The sequence below is a fragment of the Camelus ferus genome, chromosome 33 (genome assembly GCF_009834535.1).
Source record: "Camelus ferus isolate YT-003-E chromosome 33, BCGSAC_Cfer_1.0, whole genome shotgun sequence".
NCBI classification, from domain to species: Eukaryota; Metazoa; Chordata; class Mammalia; order Artiodactyla; family Camelidae; genus Camelus; species Camelus ferus.
Window position 1 is genome coordinate 12,169,702 of NC_045728.1, and position 19,739 is coordinate 12,189,440.

Genomic DNA, 19,739 nt, shown 5'->3' on the forward strand with positions numbered 1-19,739 from the left:
AAGAAACCAATTTACCTTTGGTTATTCCAGTGTTTTCCAAACCTATTTGACCATAACTCAGTTTTTGCACATCCTCTCTTCCCGTCCCACGAAACACTTGGGAAGAGCAGTATTAGATCTTTTCGCCCTTTCAGCTGGGTTTGTTTAAGGAAGAGCACGTTTGGTAGAGAAACTAAAATTTCAGTTCCATGTGGTCTGAAACTGGGCCCCCAGCTCCTCATCCCTGCGGTCCCCAGCTGAGGTCTGCCACCCTCACTGCAGCTGAGCTCGGACTTCAATGGTCGTCCAGAGTCCTTCTCCACCTAAGTGATGCCACCTGACCCAGGCAGGTTTTCCTCTTCCAACATTCAACAAAGAATGTGTCTAATCATGTCCTCCTCCCCAATAATCCACATCAGGGTCACAGCTCAGCGGCAGCTCATGGGAAAGAGGCCCAGCTTCACTGGCGTGTCAGCCCCAAAGAGCCAATCAAATCTCAGGCAACAGCAAGAGAAGGTCAGATACCTCTCAAGGGGGTGACAGTTCTTGCCTTCAGAGCTGCTCAGACCTCTTCTGGAGTGCTGGGTCCATTCTGTTTTTAAAAGTGATGTTGTTGAAGTTGGAAAAGGGAAAATCAGGACAGGGAAGTGTCTGGAATTCATGTTAGAAAAGGAGAGGTCGACAGACCCACGATTTTGAGCCTGGCAGAAGGAAGGCTTGGGGCTGGGGGGGTGGGGCGCTGTGGTGGCTGTTCTCAAATATTTGAAAAGCTGTCATCTGGCAGATCCTGTGAGCTCCAGAGGGCTGAGGCAGATTGGGTTCAGTAAAGAAAAGAGTGTGTGCCTGACCGCAGATAGTAAAATTAGGATGAACGTCTGTGTGGGTCGGGAGCCCCTTGTCCTGGAAGCATTAACCAGTGACTGCGTCAGCATCTGTTTGGGGTATAGAGATAGTCCATGGGTGTGAGATGGGACCGGTGAGGTGAGCCAGCCCCCTTGCTGCATCTGTGGCTTTTGGGCTGGTTTTGCCTGCTGTCCCCACACAGTGTCTGTTTCCTGTTTTGTTTCCAAATAACGTTCCACCCACAGCAACGGCACCCTGGCTCTGTGACTTTGCCCCTCACCCCACCACCCCATCGCAGGTGGATTTTCCCTGCTCACCGTGGCAGGAGGGGCTTCCTGGTGTCTTCCATGACCCTTGGGCTTTGAGAGACATCTCAGTATTTCATGCTGGTGGCCCCCTCCCAGTGATGGGATGGGTGTGGTCCCACAGAGAGGTAAGGGGACTTGGGCAGCATTAAGCTGTTGTCCACCCTTGAGATCCTCTGGTTTGTGGACTGAGCAGTCGGGCCTGTGGTGAAACGGCCAGGTTTCCTAAGAAGAGGACTTTCATCATCCAAATCAAGGCCGCTTCCATCACCTCCCAGGTTTTGATCTCTGCATCCCTGGGCACTGTGTGTGTGGCAGTATGCAAACCTGCTGTCTGACATCTCTGAGGCAAGGGACTGTGGTGGGAAGAGCCCTGGGCCAGAATCCAGAAAACCTGGCTCTTGGTTCAGCTCTGCCTCCACGGTTTGAGCCAAGATACATCCCTGAGATGGACTCAGGTTTTGTAGGACCTGAAGCTTAGACCATTTGGAGGGACCTCATTAAGGAAAACAATACACAATGATGAATACAAAATTAGGTACAAACGTGATCATTTAGAATGCTAAAGAGAAATGGCTGCAAATTACAAATTCTGAAAAAAAATTGACAAATACCACAAACATCACAAAATCTGGAAAAATAACATGATATTTGTGTTAAGTTACTGACTGACACACCTCTATAATGCCTTTTAATTCTTATTTTTTAGCATTTATTCTGCTCACAATTTTACAGACGAGGTTTTGGCTCAGTATATTTTCAACCTGGTTTCTCTTCCACTAAACACACATCTCTGAGTGTAGGCACCTCAGGCCATAATCATGTTGTGATACAACTCCTGGCCTTGCAGCTTTATGTCACAAAGCCAAGTGAGCTGGCCCAGTGGGTGGTCGTATTCCTGCAGCCATTCCCCACCCTGGGATGGCCACGTCCTGGTGCCCAGCAGTATTATCTCGCCACTCCCAAATAGAATGAATTCCTCTCTCACTCGCTTTGGAGGATCCTGAGTCAGATCCCCAAATGTAACCAGACCCCAAATGCACATTGAGCAGAAAAGAAGTCAGAATTGAGTGTAGGCTAACCACAGTAGTCAACCGAATTACCAGTACTGCTTGGCCATATGAGCACATTATCTGGGCCCTACAGGACCCTGGAGCTTAAGTTGTGTTTGTTTCATGGTGGATCTGCCTCTGGGCACAACACAAACCTCTCTGAGTTTCGGTTTCTTCATCTGTACGAATGAACAAAACACTTGTGGCCTGATCTGTTTTTGATGAGGCTCTGAAGTGAAAGCAAATGTGACTGTCTTTGGATCCCAAAAGCCCTGCATGATGGTGACAACGAGGAAGACACTGGTGATGCCGGCTGAGCAGGGATCTGCCAAGACTGAGGCTTCAGGTCAGTACTTCTGGAGCTCCTGGGCGCACCCTTCCAGGCCAGGGACTCTCACATGAGAAGGGCAAAGCTTAAGGCTTTGATTCCCCTTAAAGGACATGCCTCTGGAAGGCATGACCGGTGAAGCTGCAGTGAGGTACTTGCAACCCTCTAAGACTCTAAGAACGAACTTGTCTGGTCGTGAAATCGACATTGAGCGCCCCCTAGTGCAGGCAGGCATCAGCCTAGGCTCTGCAGGTACAGACTGAACGTGCTTGGAGCCTAGTGTTTGGAAGAGGACACAAGTCAGATGTGTGGGTAAATAATCACAATGCAGGACAAAGGGATGAGAGCCACAGGCCACTCGGATGTCTGGGGCAAGCGGAGCCCAGAGGAGGGCTGGCCCGGGCTGGTCCAGGCTGGTCCAGGATAGCTGGGGGTGCCTGACCAGGAAGAGGAGGCTTACACAGGTGGAGAAGGGGCCCTGGTACTTGAGAAAGGAGTGAAAAACATAGTGTACCAGCTTTCCAGGAGAGACAATGCTTAAATATAATATGATGAACATATTTGTGAGTGGCTCGTGGGTCAGAAGAACTGCAGGGTGACCTGGGGAGCCAGCAAAATTAGCTCTCATTCAGGGAATTTTTGTCTTTTTTTTTTTACTTAGTTTAGACTCTCCCCATTCCTCTCCTCCCCACCCCTAGAGAGACACGTGGCAAAGAGCTTCAGCTCCACACATTTGGGCTTCACGGACCATCTCTGGGTTGGCCTTTCATCCAGTTTCAGGGTTGGGAGCAGAGAGGATGGCGGGAGAGAGGTCATGGCTAATGAAAGGGCTCCCTCACACCCTGACCAACTGTCCTGAGACAGTGTCCTGAACAAGGGCACTGAGACCCCAAGGACCTATCTGTTGGGTGGCGGGGAGGACGGACTCAGGGATTTGGCCTCTTTGTTCAGTGGACTTAGAACCATGATGCTACAAGCCAAAACGTTGAGAGGATAAGTGGTGAAACACACCTAGACATCCTCTGAGCTACGCGTATAGAATTTTGGTTTAAGGAGCATCTGGGTAATTTAATGACCCGCACTACCTTCAGATATAGGCATCGTAGTCTGGGAACTGCAATGATTCACCCTGTCTCAAGAAGACAGAAGTATTTAAAATATACGTGTGTGCATTTGAAGGAAAGGTGGTTTATTTGGTGTGGGTTTTTGGTGTTTGTTTGGTTCGGGAGTGTCTGCGCATGAAAATACGTATTTCTGTTTCTTTGCCTGCATTAGAGAATGTGTGTAGGCGAGGAAACTGAAGCTCTGAAAGACAAAGTGACTTGTCCCAGATCACACAGCTGGCTAAGGTGGCAAAGATGGGACTAGAACCCAGGCTTTCTGAATCACAGTCCAGGACTCTTCATATAACATTAAAATCAATTACAAATTGAAAAAAAGGGCAGGGAAATCCTTATTTTTTTTCTCCTCCAGTCGATAAATAAGTACTATGAAGGTCAATCCCGAATTAGCTCTATAACCCCAAATGTCAAGTTTTTACCATTGACCTGGTTCAGTATTGATTCCTTTTATGACAACCATATTTATACTGAACTTGTTAAAAAAATTTCAGAGCACATAAGAAAGCTTTGCTAAAATAATTACATGCCTTGGTTTTTGAAGAAAAGTATCTGAAATATATAAGCTGTTGTTTGAGTTAAACAATAAAAACATCTGTTGTTTTCTCCTGATGGCTCTAGTCCTAATATAACATGGCAAAATATTACCCCCTAGATATCCATGATTAACCTGAATTGGGAAGGATTCGCCTCCCAGTGCCTTCATATAGCTGCTTCAACCATCATCAGTAAAACACACACATACACACCCCCACACCTTCCAGCTACATCATCACCCAGAATTCTGACACAACAAAATATTCAGATTAATCAGTTTTTAAATGGACGGTGTGTCCCTCCTGGATATACATCCCACACATTTGAGGCTTAAAAAATGTATATTAAAGCATATGCATAGGTGTCAGTGCAGAGTTTTTGGATTGTATTCAGATTGCATCTGAGCACAGGTGTGCCTGTCATTGGTGTTTCTGTTTACCTGTACACATGGATGTTTGCCTGGGCAACTGTGTTTGTTCTCACATTGGTGTGCATATATTTGTGTGTGGGTGTGAGGGCTTCCATCCAAGTTGGGACTTTGAAGAAATTATCCCTTTTTTTCCAAAATAAAAAAAATAGCCCTTCCAAGATGTCGGCTGTGGGAGGAGAGCCTGAGGCTTTGCGTGGGTGTGGGTGAACCAGCATCCCAGTGTCTTCCCTGGAGGCCTGCTTTTCCCTTGGGTTCCCTTGCTAGGATTCTTGCTGACTCTACCAAGCTAGCTCCCCCTATACAGTTCCAGGTAAAAGGGGACTTCTGAACACATCTGAGCCGGAGTGTCACTTTCAAAGATATTTTCCGGAATACTAAGAAGGGACCAAACCTGGGAAATGGAAAATACAAAAACATAAGGACTGTCTGTTTTCAGGTCCTTTCCATGCTGACGATCACTCCGTGTTCTTCCAGGTTCGAGTGAGTGCACCTTCCTTCCGTGTTTCTGTGGTCTCTTCCTGGATTCCCAATTCCTGGCCTTGTTGCAGTATGGTGTACAGGACATCATTCCAACATCCCCTCCGTTGAGCTATTCCCTCCCCCACGCCTACAGGTCAAGGTCCTCTGAGCAAAGCCAATAACATTAGTGATAGACGTATTTACAGGGCTTACTGCGAGCCAGCCACGGGGCTTGTCTTATTTAATCCTCATAACAGCTCTCCGAGGCTGTCCCCACTTTACAGGTGAGGGGACGGGGGCTTGGCCCACAGTAATTCCCCAAGGGGGCACAGCTAGAAGGTGGCAGAGTTGGGCTGAGACCTCAGCACTGATTCTAAAGCCATGCTCTTAATGTCTCCATGACACTATAAAGCCCCCTCATGCAGGAGAGTCTGGAATCTGCCCTCCTCACCTGCCCACCCCCAATTCCCACATCCACGCCACCTCTTCAGGGGACAGTGAATGACCTCACCCTTCAGGTAACACCTGACTCTCTACACATAGTGCTGGAGTCCCTCAAAGGCCTGCAGGTATAGCCAGCATAAAAGGGACACTCGGGTTATAGGATGCATTGCAGGTAAATGGAGAGAAGAGGGTCCTCCTCTCTCCTTCCAGCACGTGGGGCACGAGCAGCTGTGCTGACACCCCCAGGCCCACTCGGGGCCCACCCCCCCCAACAGACAGCAGCCCCTTTCATCCTGTCTGACTTAGCAGTTTATTTTAGGCATGGCCTGACCAGGTGCTCTGGGTCAATAGGCTTAGTTTTAAATAACTGGATTCCTCTCAGCAACCGTCTCCTTTAGAAGGGGAGGGACATGATGGAAGAATGAGCCTAGCAGGCTGCAGGCGGTGAGGGAAGCTCTCAGCCAGAGGACTGTAGATGGCTGGCCTCTGTCACTCCCTGCGTGACCTCGGGAGGGTCCATCACTCCTGGCTCTGGGCCTCAGCTTCCTCGTCTGTACAGCAGGGGGCTGGGTCATCTCAAACACCTGTTGCAATCTGCCCCGTGCCTCTGTTCACAGAGGACAAAACACCTCGTGGAGAAGCATCTGCCTCGGAGTGGTGACTTAGCGTCTCAGAGCTGGGCCACTCCGGGGACAGCGCCGGGCACAGCAAGCAGCTCTTCTCACAGTTAGGAGAGTCAGGTTCTGGTCTCGCTTGTGATACAAACTGGGTGCCCTTGAGCAAGCTAAGCTTTACTCTTCTCACCTGTGTTAAAAGGTGGAGCTAACCTTCGCAATATTTTCTGGAGTGTTACACAGAGCAACCACAGGTGAGAGCCCTTTAAACTCTTAATGCACTGTGCAAAAAAAAAGTCAAGGCACCTGGCAATTCCTCAGAAAGTTAAAAATAGATTTACCATACCATCCAGCAATTTTCACCCCTCAAAGAGTTGAAAACAGGGTCTGGAAGAGATGCTTGTACAGCCATGTTCATCACAGCCTTGTTCACAATTGCCCAAAATTGGAAGCAACCCAAGTGTCCACCAACAAACCAATAGATAAGCAAAATGTAGTCTATACACACAATGGAATATTATTCAACTGTGAAAAGGAATAAAATTCTGACACATGTTACAACATGGATGAACTTTGAAGACAGTATGCTAAGTGAAATAAGCCAGACACAAAAGGACAAATATTGCATGGCTCCACTTATGTGAAGTACCTAAAAGAGGCAAATTCGTAGAGATAGAAAAGCAGATTAGTGGTTACCAGGAGGTGGCGGGGAGAGGAAAATGGGGAGTTACTGTTTAATGGGTCCCGAGTTTCTATTTGGATGATGAAAAGTTCTGGAAATGGATGGTGGTGATGATTGTGCAACATTGTGAATGTACTACATGCCACAGAATAATACACTTAAAAACAGTTAAAGCGGTAAATTTTATACCATGTATATTTTAACAAATTTTAAAAAGTAAAGTCCCACTTTAAAAATTTTAGTTAAAATCTCTAGGGATATTTTGGCAAAACCTGGGATTCTAGTTCTCCTGTCTGATCCAGAGCAAGGCATTTTGGGGAAGTAAATTTTCTTCCTGTCAAGTGGAGCTAAACTGCAGCCTCTCTCCTTCTCTCCCTCCTCCGTTCTCCAGTCCCACTGCACACCTAAGAGAACTGGGTCAAAATTGTGCCCAGCCAAGTGGCCAGGGGGCGTCAAGGTGGCCTCCAGTACCCTTTAGGAGAGGAGGTCCAGTCCTAGCTTATTCCATTCACAGGGCTACGAAGGACCCCTCCTCTGGATCCTGTGCAGGCCCTTGTTTTGGAATTAGGACATGAGGAGGGCCTGCCAACCATCACAGCCTTTTCACAGCGGTCCTGACAGCCATGCCTCAGTCCCCAGTGCCTAACCCACTGCTTGGCACACAGCAAGCACTCAACGTTCCTTTTGTAACTGAAAAGATACCCTCTCTCAAGCCCTCAAGTTTAATTCCATGCCAACTTTATGCAGATTGGTATAAGGAATAAACCAGTTTCTGCATAGTGACAAAACTGTAGGGTGGAGGTAGTGGGGGTAGGTGAAGATAAAGGAGGAAGATGCGATGTACGAGATACAGCAGACATTAAACTATTGCAAACAATGTCTAGCTAATCATCATGTGCCCAGTGCGAGGAAAATTCCCACAGAGTGCTGGGGTGGCAGACTGGCAGACGTAACTTGGGGTTGGAAGGGCATGCAGCTTTGAGGTGGGGTCTCAGTCTAGATTTTACTCCCAGCATCCATGCTACGCCTTCCAAAGGGGTAAACTGAGCCCGAGAGAGATCAGAAGCATCGACCCCAGGTGACTGGGCTAGGAGACACCGGGCGTCCTTGGCCCGAACAGGGCGGGCTCTTGGCACACGTACGACACAAGCCTGTGTGCGACCGACCGCAGGCTCCTAGCCAGTGGGTGGCGGGAACCCTCTTGCCTCTCAGACGGCACACCCCGGTCAGGGCCGTCAGGGCCGGGCCCCCGCCCCTGTGCCCGGGCTTGCGGGGCTGGGGACGGTCCGGGCTCAGGGCTCGCGCGGCGCTCCCCAGCCGGGGTGCCGCGGGAGGGGAGGGGAGCGCGGCCGCCTAGCCCAGCCCCGCGGATGACAGGAGCCAGGGAGCCGAGGAGGGAGGAGCCGCCGCCGCCGCCGCCGCCGCCGAGCGCCGGGCTGAGGAGCGGAGAGAGCGGGGCGCGGAGTGCGGGCGGCTGGGAGCGCGCTGAGCGGGGGAGAGGCGCTGCCGCACGGCCGGCCACAGGACCACCTCCCCGGAGAAAAGGGCCTCTTTATGGCATGTGGCTGGTAACTTTACTCCTGCTCCTGGACTCTTTACACAAAGGTGAGCCCCGCGCGGGCAGCAGGGCGGCGGAGGCAGCGGGGCCGGGAGGCGCGCGGCTGGCGGCGAGGCGAGGTGCCGCGCGGGCCCCAGGGGCCCAGGGGGGGACCGACCCCGCTGCCGGGTCCGGGGTGGGGAGCAGCAGGGGCGGGGCGGGCGCCCGGAGAGCGGCCAGGTGAGAATCCGCCCTGGACCGCTCGGCCAGCCACCCGCGCCTGCGGTTTTGGGGCGCGCCCGGTGGGGCGGTGGTGAACCAGCCCCTCATCTCCCCGCTCCGTGCCGGGCCGCGGTTCTGCCCGGCCCCCTCCCCCAGCCCCTGGCCCGCCTTCTGCGGCTGGGTGGCGCGGGGGCCCCGGGGTGCCCTCCGAGTCCAGGGGTCCTCAGGCCGTGACTGTTCACCTGGGAGTCCTGGCCGAACCTGGCCGCGGACTCCGCGGCTCACTCCCCCTCTGCCGCCGCGCGCCCCTCAGCCGCCCTGGACTCCCCGCACAGCGCCGCATGGCGCTTATTCGCGCCTTGGCTGGATAGAGGGCGGAGAGAGCCGGGGGTCCCGAGACCTGGGGTCCCGCGAATGGCAAGTTTGTTCTCCAAACCCAGAGGTCGACTTCGCCCAGCCCCACCTCACCCCCTGCCCCGGGCACTAGCCCTGGCTTCGCCGCGCCGCCTGGCCACCTCCGGCAGCGCACCCCAAGGTGCGAGATTCTCCGCTTCGGCGCCTGGTCAGCGGACATGGAGACGAGCCTTCGGTTTGGGGGGGCGTGTCGCTTTCCTCGGAGAGAAGGCGTTGCTAGGGGTGGGTCCAGGTGTCCAGCATGTCCAGACCTGCTGCTGGGGCGCTGCGCACCTGATCCTTGAGGTAGCTGGGACTTGGGGTTGGAAGCGGCCAGACATTTCCGACCAGAGTCACCTGGGCACCGAGTCGGGACCAGGCCTTCCCCGGCTGTCGGGCTTCCAGGAGATCGCAGAGGACGTGCCCCCCGGGCGCGCAGATGGCGGGAGATGAAGCGGCCGAACTCCGCGCCCTTGCGCGGCGGAGCACACACGCTCGTGCAAGCTCGGCTTTACCTGTTCAGCCCTCTAACTTTTCTCCTTCGCGCCCAGAGGGACGGCCTCTCCCTCTTTAGCCCAGGCGCCTGCCCTGGCCCGGCTGCAACTCTTGACCCCTAGGCGATGGGGGAAGGGCAATCTAGCAGAAGGTTGGCGCTCCGGAAGGGGTCCAGTCTTTCCTTGACGACGCCCCAGGGGTCTGGAGTCTGCAACCTGCCGGAGCTGACTGCCATATCTCTCGGCTTTGGGGGACGAGGGTGACCCTTATTTTATTTGTAAATACCGCTAGGTCAAAGCCGGACTGAAGGCCGAGATACTGCTGGGGTTTGCCTAGAGACCGAGGTTCGGCGAGGCTGGCCTCTGAATTGTGGACAAAGTAGTTGAGTTTCTCAGACCCAGTGGGGTCCACGGGGTGACACACCAAGGTTGGTCTAGGCCGATTAGCCCCTTGCCCTCCCACACAAGCACCTCTCACTGCACCTCAGCGGAGCAAGAAGCCTGCCTCAGGTTCAACTGCGGACCCCCAACCCCCAAAGTCTCCCTCTCCCCAGGCTCTTCCTGCCTCCCTCTGCCCCCACAGGCTGGCTCCGCTAGCAGCTTTAATTACATTAATATTAAAAATACATAAGGTGAGGAGCGGCAGCTTTCTCTCTGGCTGGTTCTCTCTCCAACCACCACCCCGTTCAGGTTTGTCAGGGGAGAGAGCACAGGCCAGAGCTGCTGCCACACTCTTGCCCAGCTTTGTCCACTCTACACCCCCGCCCCCTTTCTGCAGACTTCTCTGGGAGCAGCCCATCCCCAGGCGTGGAGGCCCCTTAGCAAATACCTGCTGGACTCTCCCCTCCCCCTTCCAGAAGCCGGGCATTAATAAATGAAGCCCAAGCCATATGATAGGGAAGGGGCGGGTGGGGGTGGGGGTGAAGAAAGGCCCAGAAGGCCGCTGGAGAGCCTGAGGGGCCAAATCCTTTCCGAGGGGAGGAGGAAGTCACCCTGGCCTTGGGCCGGTGGGAGGCTGCAGGTGCCAGGTGAGGCGGCACCTAAATGGCCTTTAGGTCTGCAGATCCCCGGCGTCCCTGCCATTCAGAGGCTCCAGCGTCTGCCTTGGGCGCCAGGGCGATTTGCCAGACAGGCCTTTCTTTGCCTTCGTGCCTTAATTGGGTCTTAGGTGCCAGGCTGGTCCCCAGGGCCTGTTCTCCTTGGGGTGGCGTGGGGGTGGGGGTGGGGGTGGCGGAGGCGGCTGGGGGAAGATGTCGATGTGGCGAGAGCAGCGGAGATGGGGTTTGGTGTATTTTTCTCTCCCGTTGCCAGTCACCCCCGCGGCACCAAGGAAAATGTAAATGTGAGTGTTCGAGCCTGTTACAGAAAACAATATCCTCTTGCAATAATTTGTACGTCCATCTGTGAGGAGCAGGAGGAGGCAGAGAGAGAGAGGCGAAGAAAACAAGATGAGATGGAACGTCCTCTGGATGGAATTAAGCAGTTATTGAATGTGTTTTAAGCTTCTGTTATTTCCATTCCCCTCGAAATACCTTTTTTGATGAAGCCTGAGCTCAGACCGATTCCCCAGAACTAAACTGGGAAGGTGTTTTAATAATCGGTTATCGAGTCTCCAATAACTGCCTTATTATTGCCAAAACAAATCCAGGTTTGGGCAGCCGGATGAACCCCAGCGAGGCTGTCTCCGTTGTTACAGCCAGCGTGCCAGCATCTGTGTTGCCTGCATTTGCATTTTTACTGTGTAAAAGAACAAGCTTCCCCGGCACTAAAATTCCTGTTTTCTAAAAGCCAAAATAATGGGTTGCATTGATTTTTTTTTCATTTCCCACCCCAACCTCTCGGATGGGGACTCATGGTTCTCTCTTGAGAAGACCAAATTAAAAGCCTTCGTCAATCCATTAAGAAAATCTCTAACACTCTGTTCAGTGTCTAATTAAAAGGGGTGGGGGGGGTACTCGGGGAATGTGTTCTTAAAATCTTGAAATGGCAAACACAACTTAAGGGAAGCAGGTGAAGGATCAGTGAGCATCGTGGCTGGGGAGGGTGGGGGAGGTGGGCAGAGAGGCCCTGGGTGCAGAATAACATGGGGGAGAAGGAGATTGCCATAATTTCAGATGCTTCATATTTCTGGGCATCAAAGTCAGCTGCCTTGAATATATTTCTGCAGCAGACTGGGGAGCTCAATTAGAAACAAAAAGCAAGTAAGCAGTTGACCCAAAGGCAGCTCTTAAGTTGAGCAGATCCTGGGAGACTGGCTGAAGAGGCTTATTTTTCTCAGATTGAGGAATGGAGAGGAGGTGGGCAAGCAAATGGGTGGGTGGGTGGGGTTCGTCCAGCAGTGCTTTGCTAAAGAAGCAAGCCCCCCCCAGCAGGCAGGCTTGGAGTCCCCAGACATAGGGTGGCTGTCTGCACAGGGCACCTCATGGGCCATTGGCCTTTGACAGAAGGGTGCAGACCTCAAGCCCCCCTTACCTTCTCCGAGTCTTCCAGAATTCTATCCTTTTGACTTGCTTGGTGCCCTGCTCAGCCTGGTGAAGGATGATTTTATTTGTGGATGAGTTGAAGGGAGGGTGGACGTTGAGCCAGCTTTTTTTTCGGGGGGTGAAGGCCAGGCTGGGAGAGTCTTCCCTACCACATGATCTTGGAGGAAATGTTTCTTGGGGACATGGAAGCAGTCAAGAGGAAAGCTGTCTCAGCCCCTAGCTCGGTAGATTCTAACCAGCACCCAGGTGCCTGAAAGGGGTGAGCCACAGGCAGCAAAGATGGCAGGGTGCCAGGAACCCAAGGGCAGGCCCTGGGTTTGCATATAATTTGCATACAGATTTGCATGCTCACCTAGCCAGGCCAAGAGCCCTGCCCTCTGTGAGGAGCATCTTGCTCTCAGCCTCAGCAACAGCCAGGCAGTGAGTGGCTTTTCCCTTGCGTGAAATGGGGGTGGAGTAAGAGTGGGGAGAAGGATGGTGTTTTTGGTAGTGCGTCTCTCTTGCCTCTGAGTTCTAGGCCCACAGGGGGCTCAGCACTGAGTTCTCCTGGCAAGGCCACCCCCGAGCTTGCAGTTGGGGCAGAGTGGGTGACAGCAGCAGAGACACCCTAAGGCGGACCAAACTTGGGGGATGGGTGATCCCTCTTGTGCTGCAGGAAGAAGAGAGGGGCACATCAGCTAAGGGAATCTGGGCCAACATTAGCCTTCTGGTGAGTGCACCCCCAGAATGGGGGAAGCTTAGGGCTGTGGTCATTGGATGGAGAAACAGCGGCTGATGAGAAGGGGGTGTTAAGTGAGGCCAAACGCTCTTTCGCTCTCTCGCTTTGTCAACATCCAGCTTGGGAGGGGGTCGCGGCCTCTGAAGGACTGGAGGGAGAGGCCCCAGTTTCTTATTCTACCATTGTTAAAGTGGCTTCTGGCACGTACGGTGGGGGTGGGGCAGTGGGAAGGCAGGCACTGTGGTCGGAAGGACAGTGTGTAAAGAGTTGGGAGTAACGCTTGAAGAGCAAACAATTCGGGGCAGCTGGGGCGCTCCTTCCAGGGAGCCAGCTGGGATGCCCGCAGTGGGGAGGTGACTTTGGGAATGATTCTGTCTGCATTTCCGGGGCCCTGGGCAGATCCCACCCTGGCAGGTGCAGCTCCAAGGCCTCCCAGAGTGTTTTTCTGCACATCTAATAATCCAGGAGGGCCCTGGTCCAACAGAGGGCACAGAGGTTTCTGACGGATGCGGGGTGGAGCCTCAGGGGATGGCTGGAGGGAGAGACGGAGAGGGCCAGTGGCAGAGCTTCAAGCCTCCTCCCTCAGTTCTTCCAACCAGATTTTGGAATTGTGAGGGAAAATGAAAAAGATTGCAACTCACTGGTGTGGCAGACATTCTGAGTCAAGGCACACCCGTCATTTACATCCTGGTTGTGCACTTACTCAGTGTGTGACCTTGGGCCTCTCTGAGCCCCACTGTCTCCAGCTGTGAAATGGGATTAAAGGAGAGATAATGCATATAAAGTAACTAGAACATAACTGGTTCTCAGTAAACATAAGACCTCTTTCTTTTTTTCTGCACTGCTCCCACCCAAAACAGATCATCAGATTCTGTCCCGAGGAGTCGTGTTAATGAGCCACAGTTTTGGCCAAGCCAAGTGACTTAGACTTTGTAGCAATAAGAAAGATTGGCGGTGGCCAGGGCGGGAGACATCACTGTTTGCTTCTGTCACCTGCCTGGGTAGTCTGAGGGACATCCTTAGCCAGACAGCTGGGGCCATGCAGGCACTTGGGTGCCCCTGGAGGGCTCAGCACCCTCCCTTCCCCGAGTCATAGCTGGTGGCATCCGTGGAAAAGGTGAGGGCACAGGTTGGCTCCAGACTTGGATTTGAGGGTGAGGCAGTCTCATACCTGCCAAAGGCAGGCGGGGGTTGGTTGGTAAATCTCTACCATGCTTGGACAGAATAGGAGCGATCCTGGGTGTAACACCATGAACCTGTGTAAATGGGCTTCACAGGGTGAGCCCCCATACCTTGTAGCTGGATGGATCTCTCTGTCTTTCCCTGCTAGGATGAACTTTGTGGTTTTTCAGGTAGTTTTGTGTATAGAAAACATCCTTGAAGGCCCATGACCTTGGGGGTTCCCGGACCCCTCTAAACTCCATAACCCAGTCAGCCTCAGGAAAGCAGCATTTGACCCAGAGGTCAAGTGCTGCTCATGGCAGGTTGTGGCCTGTGGTTCTGTGAGTGTGGGGGAGGCTGTGGCACAACAGCCTGTGTGCCCTGTTTAACAGATGTTTGTCCCGCGCTGCTTTAGCATGAATAGCATTAGCCTTGGGCACCGCCCCTGCCATCCAGCTGCTATCCCTTCATCCGTTCTGCCACCCACCCTGCCCCACATCCCCATGCCCTTGCTCTTCTTGACGCCTGCATTGACAGTTTCCAAGGTCACCATCTTCATTAGGAACAGTTATTCAAATGCCAGTTGCATATTCATTAAACTCTGTGTATGTATGTGTGTGTATCTGTATGCTTGAGGAAGCATTGTCCATGGACCTAGAAACAAAGCTCAATCTGTCTAAATCAGGCAAATGTCTTAATAGTTCGTGTGCCTCTGTTTCCTAATCTGTAAAATGGGCAAAATAACCCCTGTCCTGACTGTCCCTCAGGGCGATTGTTGTTGCATGTGCACAAGAAGGGTGAAGGCCGTACAACTGGACAGCATGTGACAATGCTTTGTACACTGAAGAGGGCAACATATAAACACACACATGTACAAACCACAGCAAACCGGTTTTAGCCTTTTAAATGCTCCACTGAAATGTGAGGTCTAATTACTGTCATTTCATCATACAGGAACAACGGAGGGCTCACAGCTGTGGGTGGCTGGCTCCCCCTCCCTGGGCCCCCCACATATGGAGAATTTTCCTAGCCTTTGCTTTTCATCAACATGAGGAACCGCTGATGAGGCACCGGCAGGCTGGCAACAGTCTTCATGGAGCAGACTTGGCAGATTCCCTGTGGCCCCAGTGCCCAGGGGGTGTGGGGAGAGCTTACCTCTGCTCGCTCCCAGGTCCCGAGATGCGAGTTTATTCCACAGTCCTCTGGACACTCTCCCCTGAGGGTGTTCTCCCTGCTGGGAACCCACAGTCTTTCATGGGAAGAGCAGTAGACACAGGGTCCCACCTTGAGTGACCTTGTTTGAGGTCACAGCAATTGCTGGCATCCAGACCCCGAGAACCCATCTGAGTCAGGGTCATGGACACCCTGTACCTGGGGTGGCGTCCCAGAGCCATGGGGCTGGGGAATCTGCTTTGAGGGATGTGGCTGCCACAGGTAAAAGTCTTTTCAGGTTGTCAAAAACAGACTCATGGACATAGAAGCCAAACTATGGTTACCAAAGGGGAAAGGGCAGGGGAGGGATAAATTAGGAGTTTGGGATTAACAGATACACACTACTATATATAAAACAGATAAACAACAAGGACCTACTGTACGGCACAGGGAACTATATTCAATTTCTTATAATAACATAGAAAAGAATCTGAAAAGAAAATACATGTGTGCGTATATGTAGAACTGAAGCTCTTTTGCTGTACACATTGTCAACCAACTACACTTCAACACAAAAAATTTTTTTAAGTCTTCCGGGTTGGAAGACACCTTCAGGGACGTGGGATCTGTCCCCTGTTCAGCTGCCTGATCCCCTCTGTGCTGTGCATTCCCAGCAGCATTGCTCTTCCTCTGCTCCCGTGCTTCCAGCCAGAGGAAACTCCTTCCTTTCCAGGTGGCACACCCCTGGTCATGCAGCTCTGACTGTTACAGAGCTTATCCTCAGAATCTGTCCTGGTCCTGTACCTTCTACTCACTGGTTCTGGTTCTACTTTGAGGCTGCATGGATCCAGGTGAAACCCTCTTCCACTTGACAACACTTTGACCACTTACAGACAGGTGTCCTGCCCCTCTGAGCCCTCTCCTCCAGGCAGCCAGCAGCTGGTTCCTCTCGTGCTCCTTCATATGACATCATTTTGTTTCTCCACAATGCCTCTCCACGCCTGGGTTGCTGGGTTCTGAGAGTGGAGCGGCCAGAACTGCAGGAGCAGAGGAGACACTGGTCTCGTCCACCCAGGACGCTGGCCAGCTGTGTACCTGGGGCGAATGACTCTACCTCTGTAGGCCTCACTCTCCCCATCTGTGAATGGAGGAGATTGGACAAAATAATCTCTTAAGTCCCTCAAGCGTGAACAATCTAAATCTGGGAATCTCTGGGGACAACTGTACTGTCTGAGCCAACTCCCAAGAAAGACCTTTCTGGCCATAAGGGGCCTTCCTTTGACAGGCCCTGTCTAGAAGGGACTGGAAGATTAAAGAGTCTGTTTGACTGTCAGCTGTTGCTCATAACTTCTCCTGGAGCTGATGGTGAGAGGCCTTGTAGGTTGAAAGATGACTGATCTTTACTGGATCACATAGGTTGCTGGTTACAGGAACTATGCGCTAAGAATCTTAAAAAAAAAAAAAACCCATGTTTCTGATGGATAGAGGTGGACACTGAGGCACTGGAGCAGTGCTTCTCATTGGGGTGGTACTGCTTCCTTAGGGCTGTTTGGAAATTGAGGGGGTATAATTTTGGGTTATTTGAATGACTAGGGTAGGGAGGATTTAGTAGGGGGCAGGAAGTGATGACTAGGGATGAAAATGTCTGATGCCTAGGGCAGTCCCAAATAACTCGAAACTGTCATCCCTAAAAATGCTCTCCTTCTTCAGAAACCGCTTATAGGACCATCACATCTTGGAGGCAGTCTGAGAATAAAGTGCAGTCTTTCTGTTGAGAAACGCAGCCAGAATAAGGGAAACCTGGGTTTGAAATGCTGCCCTGCCAGCCCTGGCTGTACCACCTAGGAAATTACCTGATTTCTTGAAGATCCTGTTTTCTTATCTGTAAAATGGGGTCTTGGGCAATAGCTACATTAGAGGGTTGTTGTAAAGATTAAATGCGCTGTAATGTGAGAAAAGGACTTCTTCCAGTGGTTGGCATGGAATAAATGCTAAAAAGAAATGGTGGCCTTGATGATGGTGAGGATAGAGGTAAATTAGTTTTGCCGGGTCTGGGGACTGAAGCTATGGGACTTGGTCCCAGCTGCTCCACCCTGTCCCAAGGAAATACCAATTCTGGTTGCCTGTAGATGTTCGGATGCTGTCTGGGTAGACTGGCCCTTCTCCTCCTCCCGGTCTAGACTCAGATTATCTCCCAGATGTGAGCACACCATAAGGGGGTTTTCTGGTGGAGGGGCCAGACCCTGTCTCCCTGGTCCTCACCTGAGTTTTGGATGGACGTGGTTGTTAAGCTGAGGCCCCACTAGTTGATCCTTTCCAGACCCGGTTTTTCCAACTGTGGAATAAGAACAATCAGACTGAAGACAATTAATGTATCTCTTTTATGAAAACCTTTGTGTGGAAATGCGGTGGAGTAATCAACCTTGCAAATTAAGAAAGCTCACTGGGCCACATCTGCCTTAAAACAACAACAGCTCTGTGTGAGGCCTGGGAGCCGCAGCGGTGTGGTGAGATGCTCTGCGTATTGATCACACCACTATTACTTTATTAACTTGATCCCCAAATTAAGTTAATTAATGTGGTGCTAAGATCCTCTCAGCCAAGCCCATAATGGTCTATTGTTGGGAGAGGTGAATTGAAGTCCTGGATGGCGAATCTACTTTTTTCTACAAAGTGTTATTCTGAGTATGGACAGAGGACCGCCTGTCTCAGAAAGCTTCCTGGCCCTACGACAGACTCGGTGAATCTGGTATCTAAGGGTGTGCGTGTTTAACAAGCTCTCCAGGTGGTTCTTATACATTGTAATGTCTGAGAACTACGGTCTGAAATTGTTATCCTCATCATCGTCCCCGGTGAGAGCTAAGTGTTTGTGGCGTGGGATACTTACTCCGCAAGTACTCACTGCTTGCCTGCTGCAATGGTGATATTTATGACAGTGGCGAGGAATACTTAGGTCATTACCTACACCACTTACATATACTGAAAACTGTCATATATATCAACTCATCCAACCTAACAACCCTTGAAGTAGATATGATTACCCCCATTTTGTAGATGGGGAAACCAAGGCACAGAGAGGCAAGGTAATCTCGCCTGAGATTACACTACTTCTTAGTGGCAGAGCAGGGATTCAAACCCAGGGAGCCTGGCACCAGAGTCTGGGCATTTAACCACTGTGCTAAGACCACAGTGTTGTGCTAGGCCAGGGGACAGAGTGGTGACCAAGACAGGGAGCTCACAGGCCTGCAGGGGAGCCTTGCTGGTTCCTCCTGTCTCCCCACCCCCACTCCCCTCTATCCATGCTCACTATACCCAGGCCTGGATACCCCTTGCAGGCTCTTGCCCATCTCTCTGGGGTGGGGGAGTGGCAGGGGCCCCAGCATTGGCAGATGCTCCTGGATGAAAGATCCAGTGAATAAGACACGTAAATGTTGTAAAGGGAGAGAAAAAAGGGTTCACTTCACTCTGTAGAGGTGGCAGGGGGTTACTATTTCAGTCCCCTCGGGTGGTCATTTGCGATGATTGGAGGTGATGACATGTGGGTAATTCAATGTGCACCTGAGAGGAAGCCTCAGTTGGCCAGAAACCTCCATCCCAATGCAGGCAGGTGGGGTGGGGCCCCTGGGTGTTGAGTTTCCTTTGCCCAACTAATCCCAGACAGCGCAGGGCGGGTGGGCGAGTTGATGTTGATGGATATTTAGGTTTCAGGGGTGACCCTGGGGCAGCCCAAATGCCTCGGGGCGATTTCTGGTTTAAAAATATTGCTGTGCTATTTCTACACGTCTAATCTCCCAGCCATTTGGAGCCTGTTTTATGAAACGCGGCATCGGGGTGGTGCTCGATGTTAAACGGCAGAGAAGATTAAATGGGTTTAAGTCTGGGCGTCTGTCACATCACAACCAAGCCCATAACTTCCATTTTCTATTAAAAATCTATTTCCCCCTTTGACCAGAAGAAGCTTTGCTGTTGTTGATCTGATCTCTCTCTCTTTATTTATGAAGTGTTTTTCCCTCCTCTCGTTCTCTCTGTAAATATGCCTGGTTCTGTCTGCAGAGGAGAAAGCCAGGTGGGGTAGGGGTATGGCTGAGATTTAGGGGAAAGTCAGAGTTTCCTGTCCAAGGATTTGCTGTCCAATGAGGACTGGCTTCCCGAGAAGAAGTGAAGGAGAATCCTTACAAGGCCTCGAACTTTGAACTTTTCTGTGTTGTGATGGAAGAAACTCAGGCTTGGGAGCCAGGCAGACCTTAATTGACTGTTGGCTTTGTCTACTTCTGGCTGTACAATTTTGGAGACTCTCTCCCCCCGTGAGCCTCTTTTTCCTCACCTGTAAAATGAGACTAACAGGACCCACCTCATATGATCTGCATGAGGATTACGTGAGAAAACACCCTTGAAGCACACAGTAGGTACCCAATCGATGTTTGTTTCCTTTCTTCTGAAAATGCTGTGCCATCAGCCAGGCCAGAAAGCCTTCAAGGGAGTAGGTGTATGGCCACAGTGAAATTAGACCAGGGGCTACAAGCCCTTCTGCTGACTCTCTGCCCTGGGCTGTCCCTTTCATGCTGGGTTAACCCTTTCCTGCTCTTCATCTTCTTTGCAAGCTCCCAGGCGGTGGGGGGCCGTTCTCCCTTGCTTTTGATGCTTTCCACCACACCTGGGGTCCTGCTGAGCACATGGCTGGTGCTGGAGAAAGATCTCCTGAAGGAACAAAAAGTCTTTCCTGGTCCCAGGTCAGGAAGGACCTAGGAGAGGAGAGCGCTGAAGGGTGCAGGAGTCACCTGTGGGTTC

At 51.8% G+C, this 19,739-nt stretch overlaps 1 protein-coding gene and 1 long non-coding RNA gene across 2 annotated transcripts in view; both read left to right on the top strand.

Moving 5' to 3' along the window:
* Window positions 1-727: 727 nt before the first annotated feature.
* On the top strand, window positions 728-6,441 carry LOC116661198. Its single transcript, XR_004317007.1, has 2 exons — window positions 728-2,525; window positions 5,067-6,441. It is a non-coding gene; the product is annotated as an uncharacterized LOC116661198 (long non-coding RNA).
* A 1,635-nt stretch (window positions 6,442-8,076) lies between these two features.
* The window catches only part of DSCAML1 (DS cell adhesion molecule like 1), a 314,658-nt gene continuing 302,995 nt past the window's right edge, over window positions 8,077-19,739 (top strand). The window contains exon 1 of the mRNA XM_032472451.1: window positions 8,077-8,396. Coding sequence (XP_032328342.1) covers window positions 8,162-8,396 — 235 coding nt within the window. The 5' untranslated portion in view covers window positions 8,077-8,161. The remainder of the gene's footprint in view (window positions 8,397-19,739) is intronic.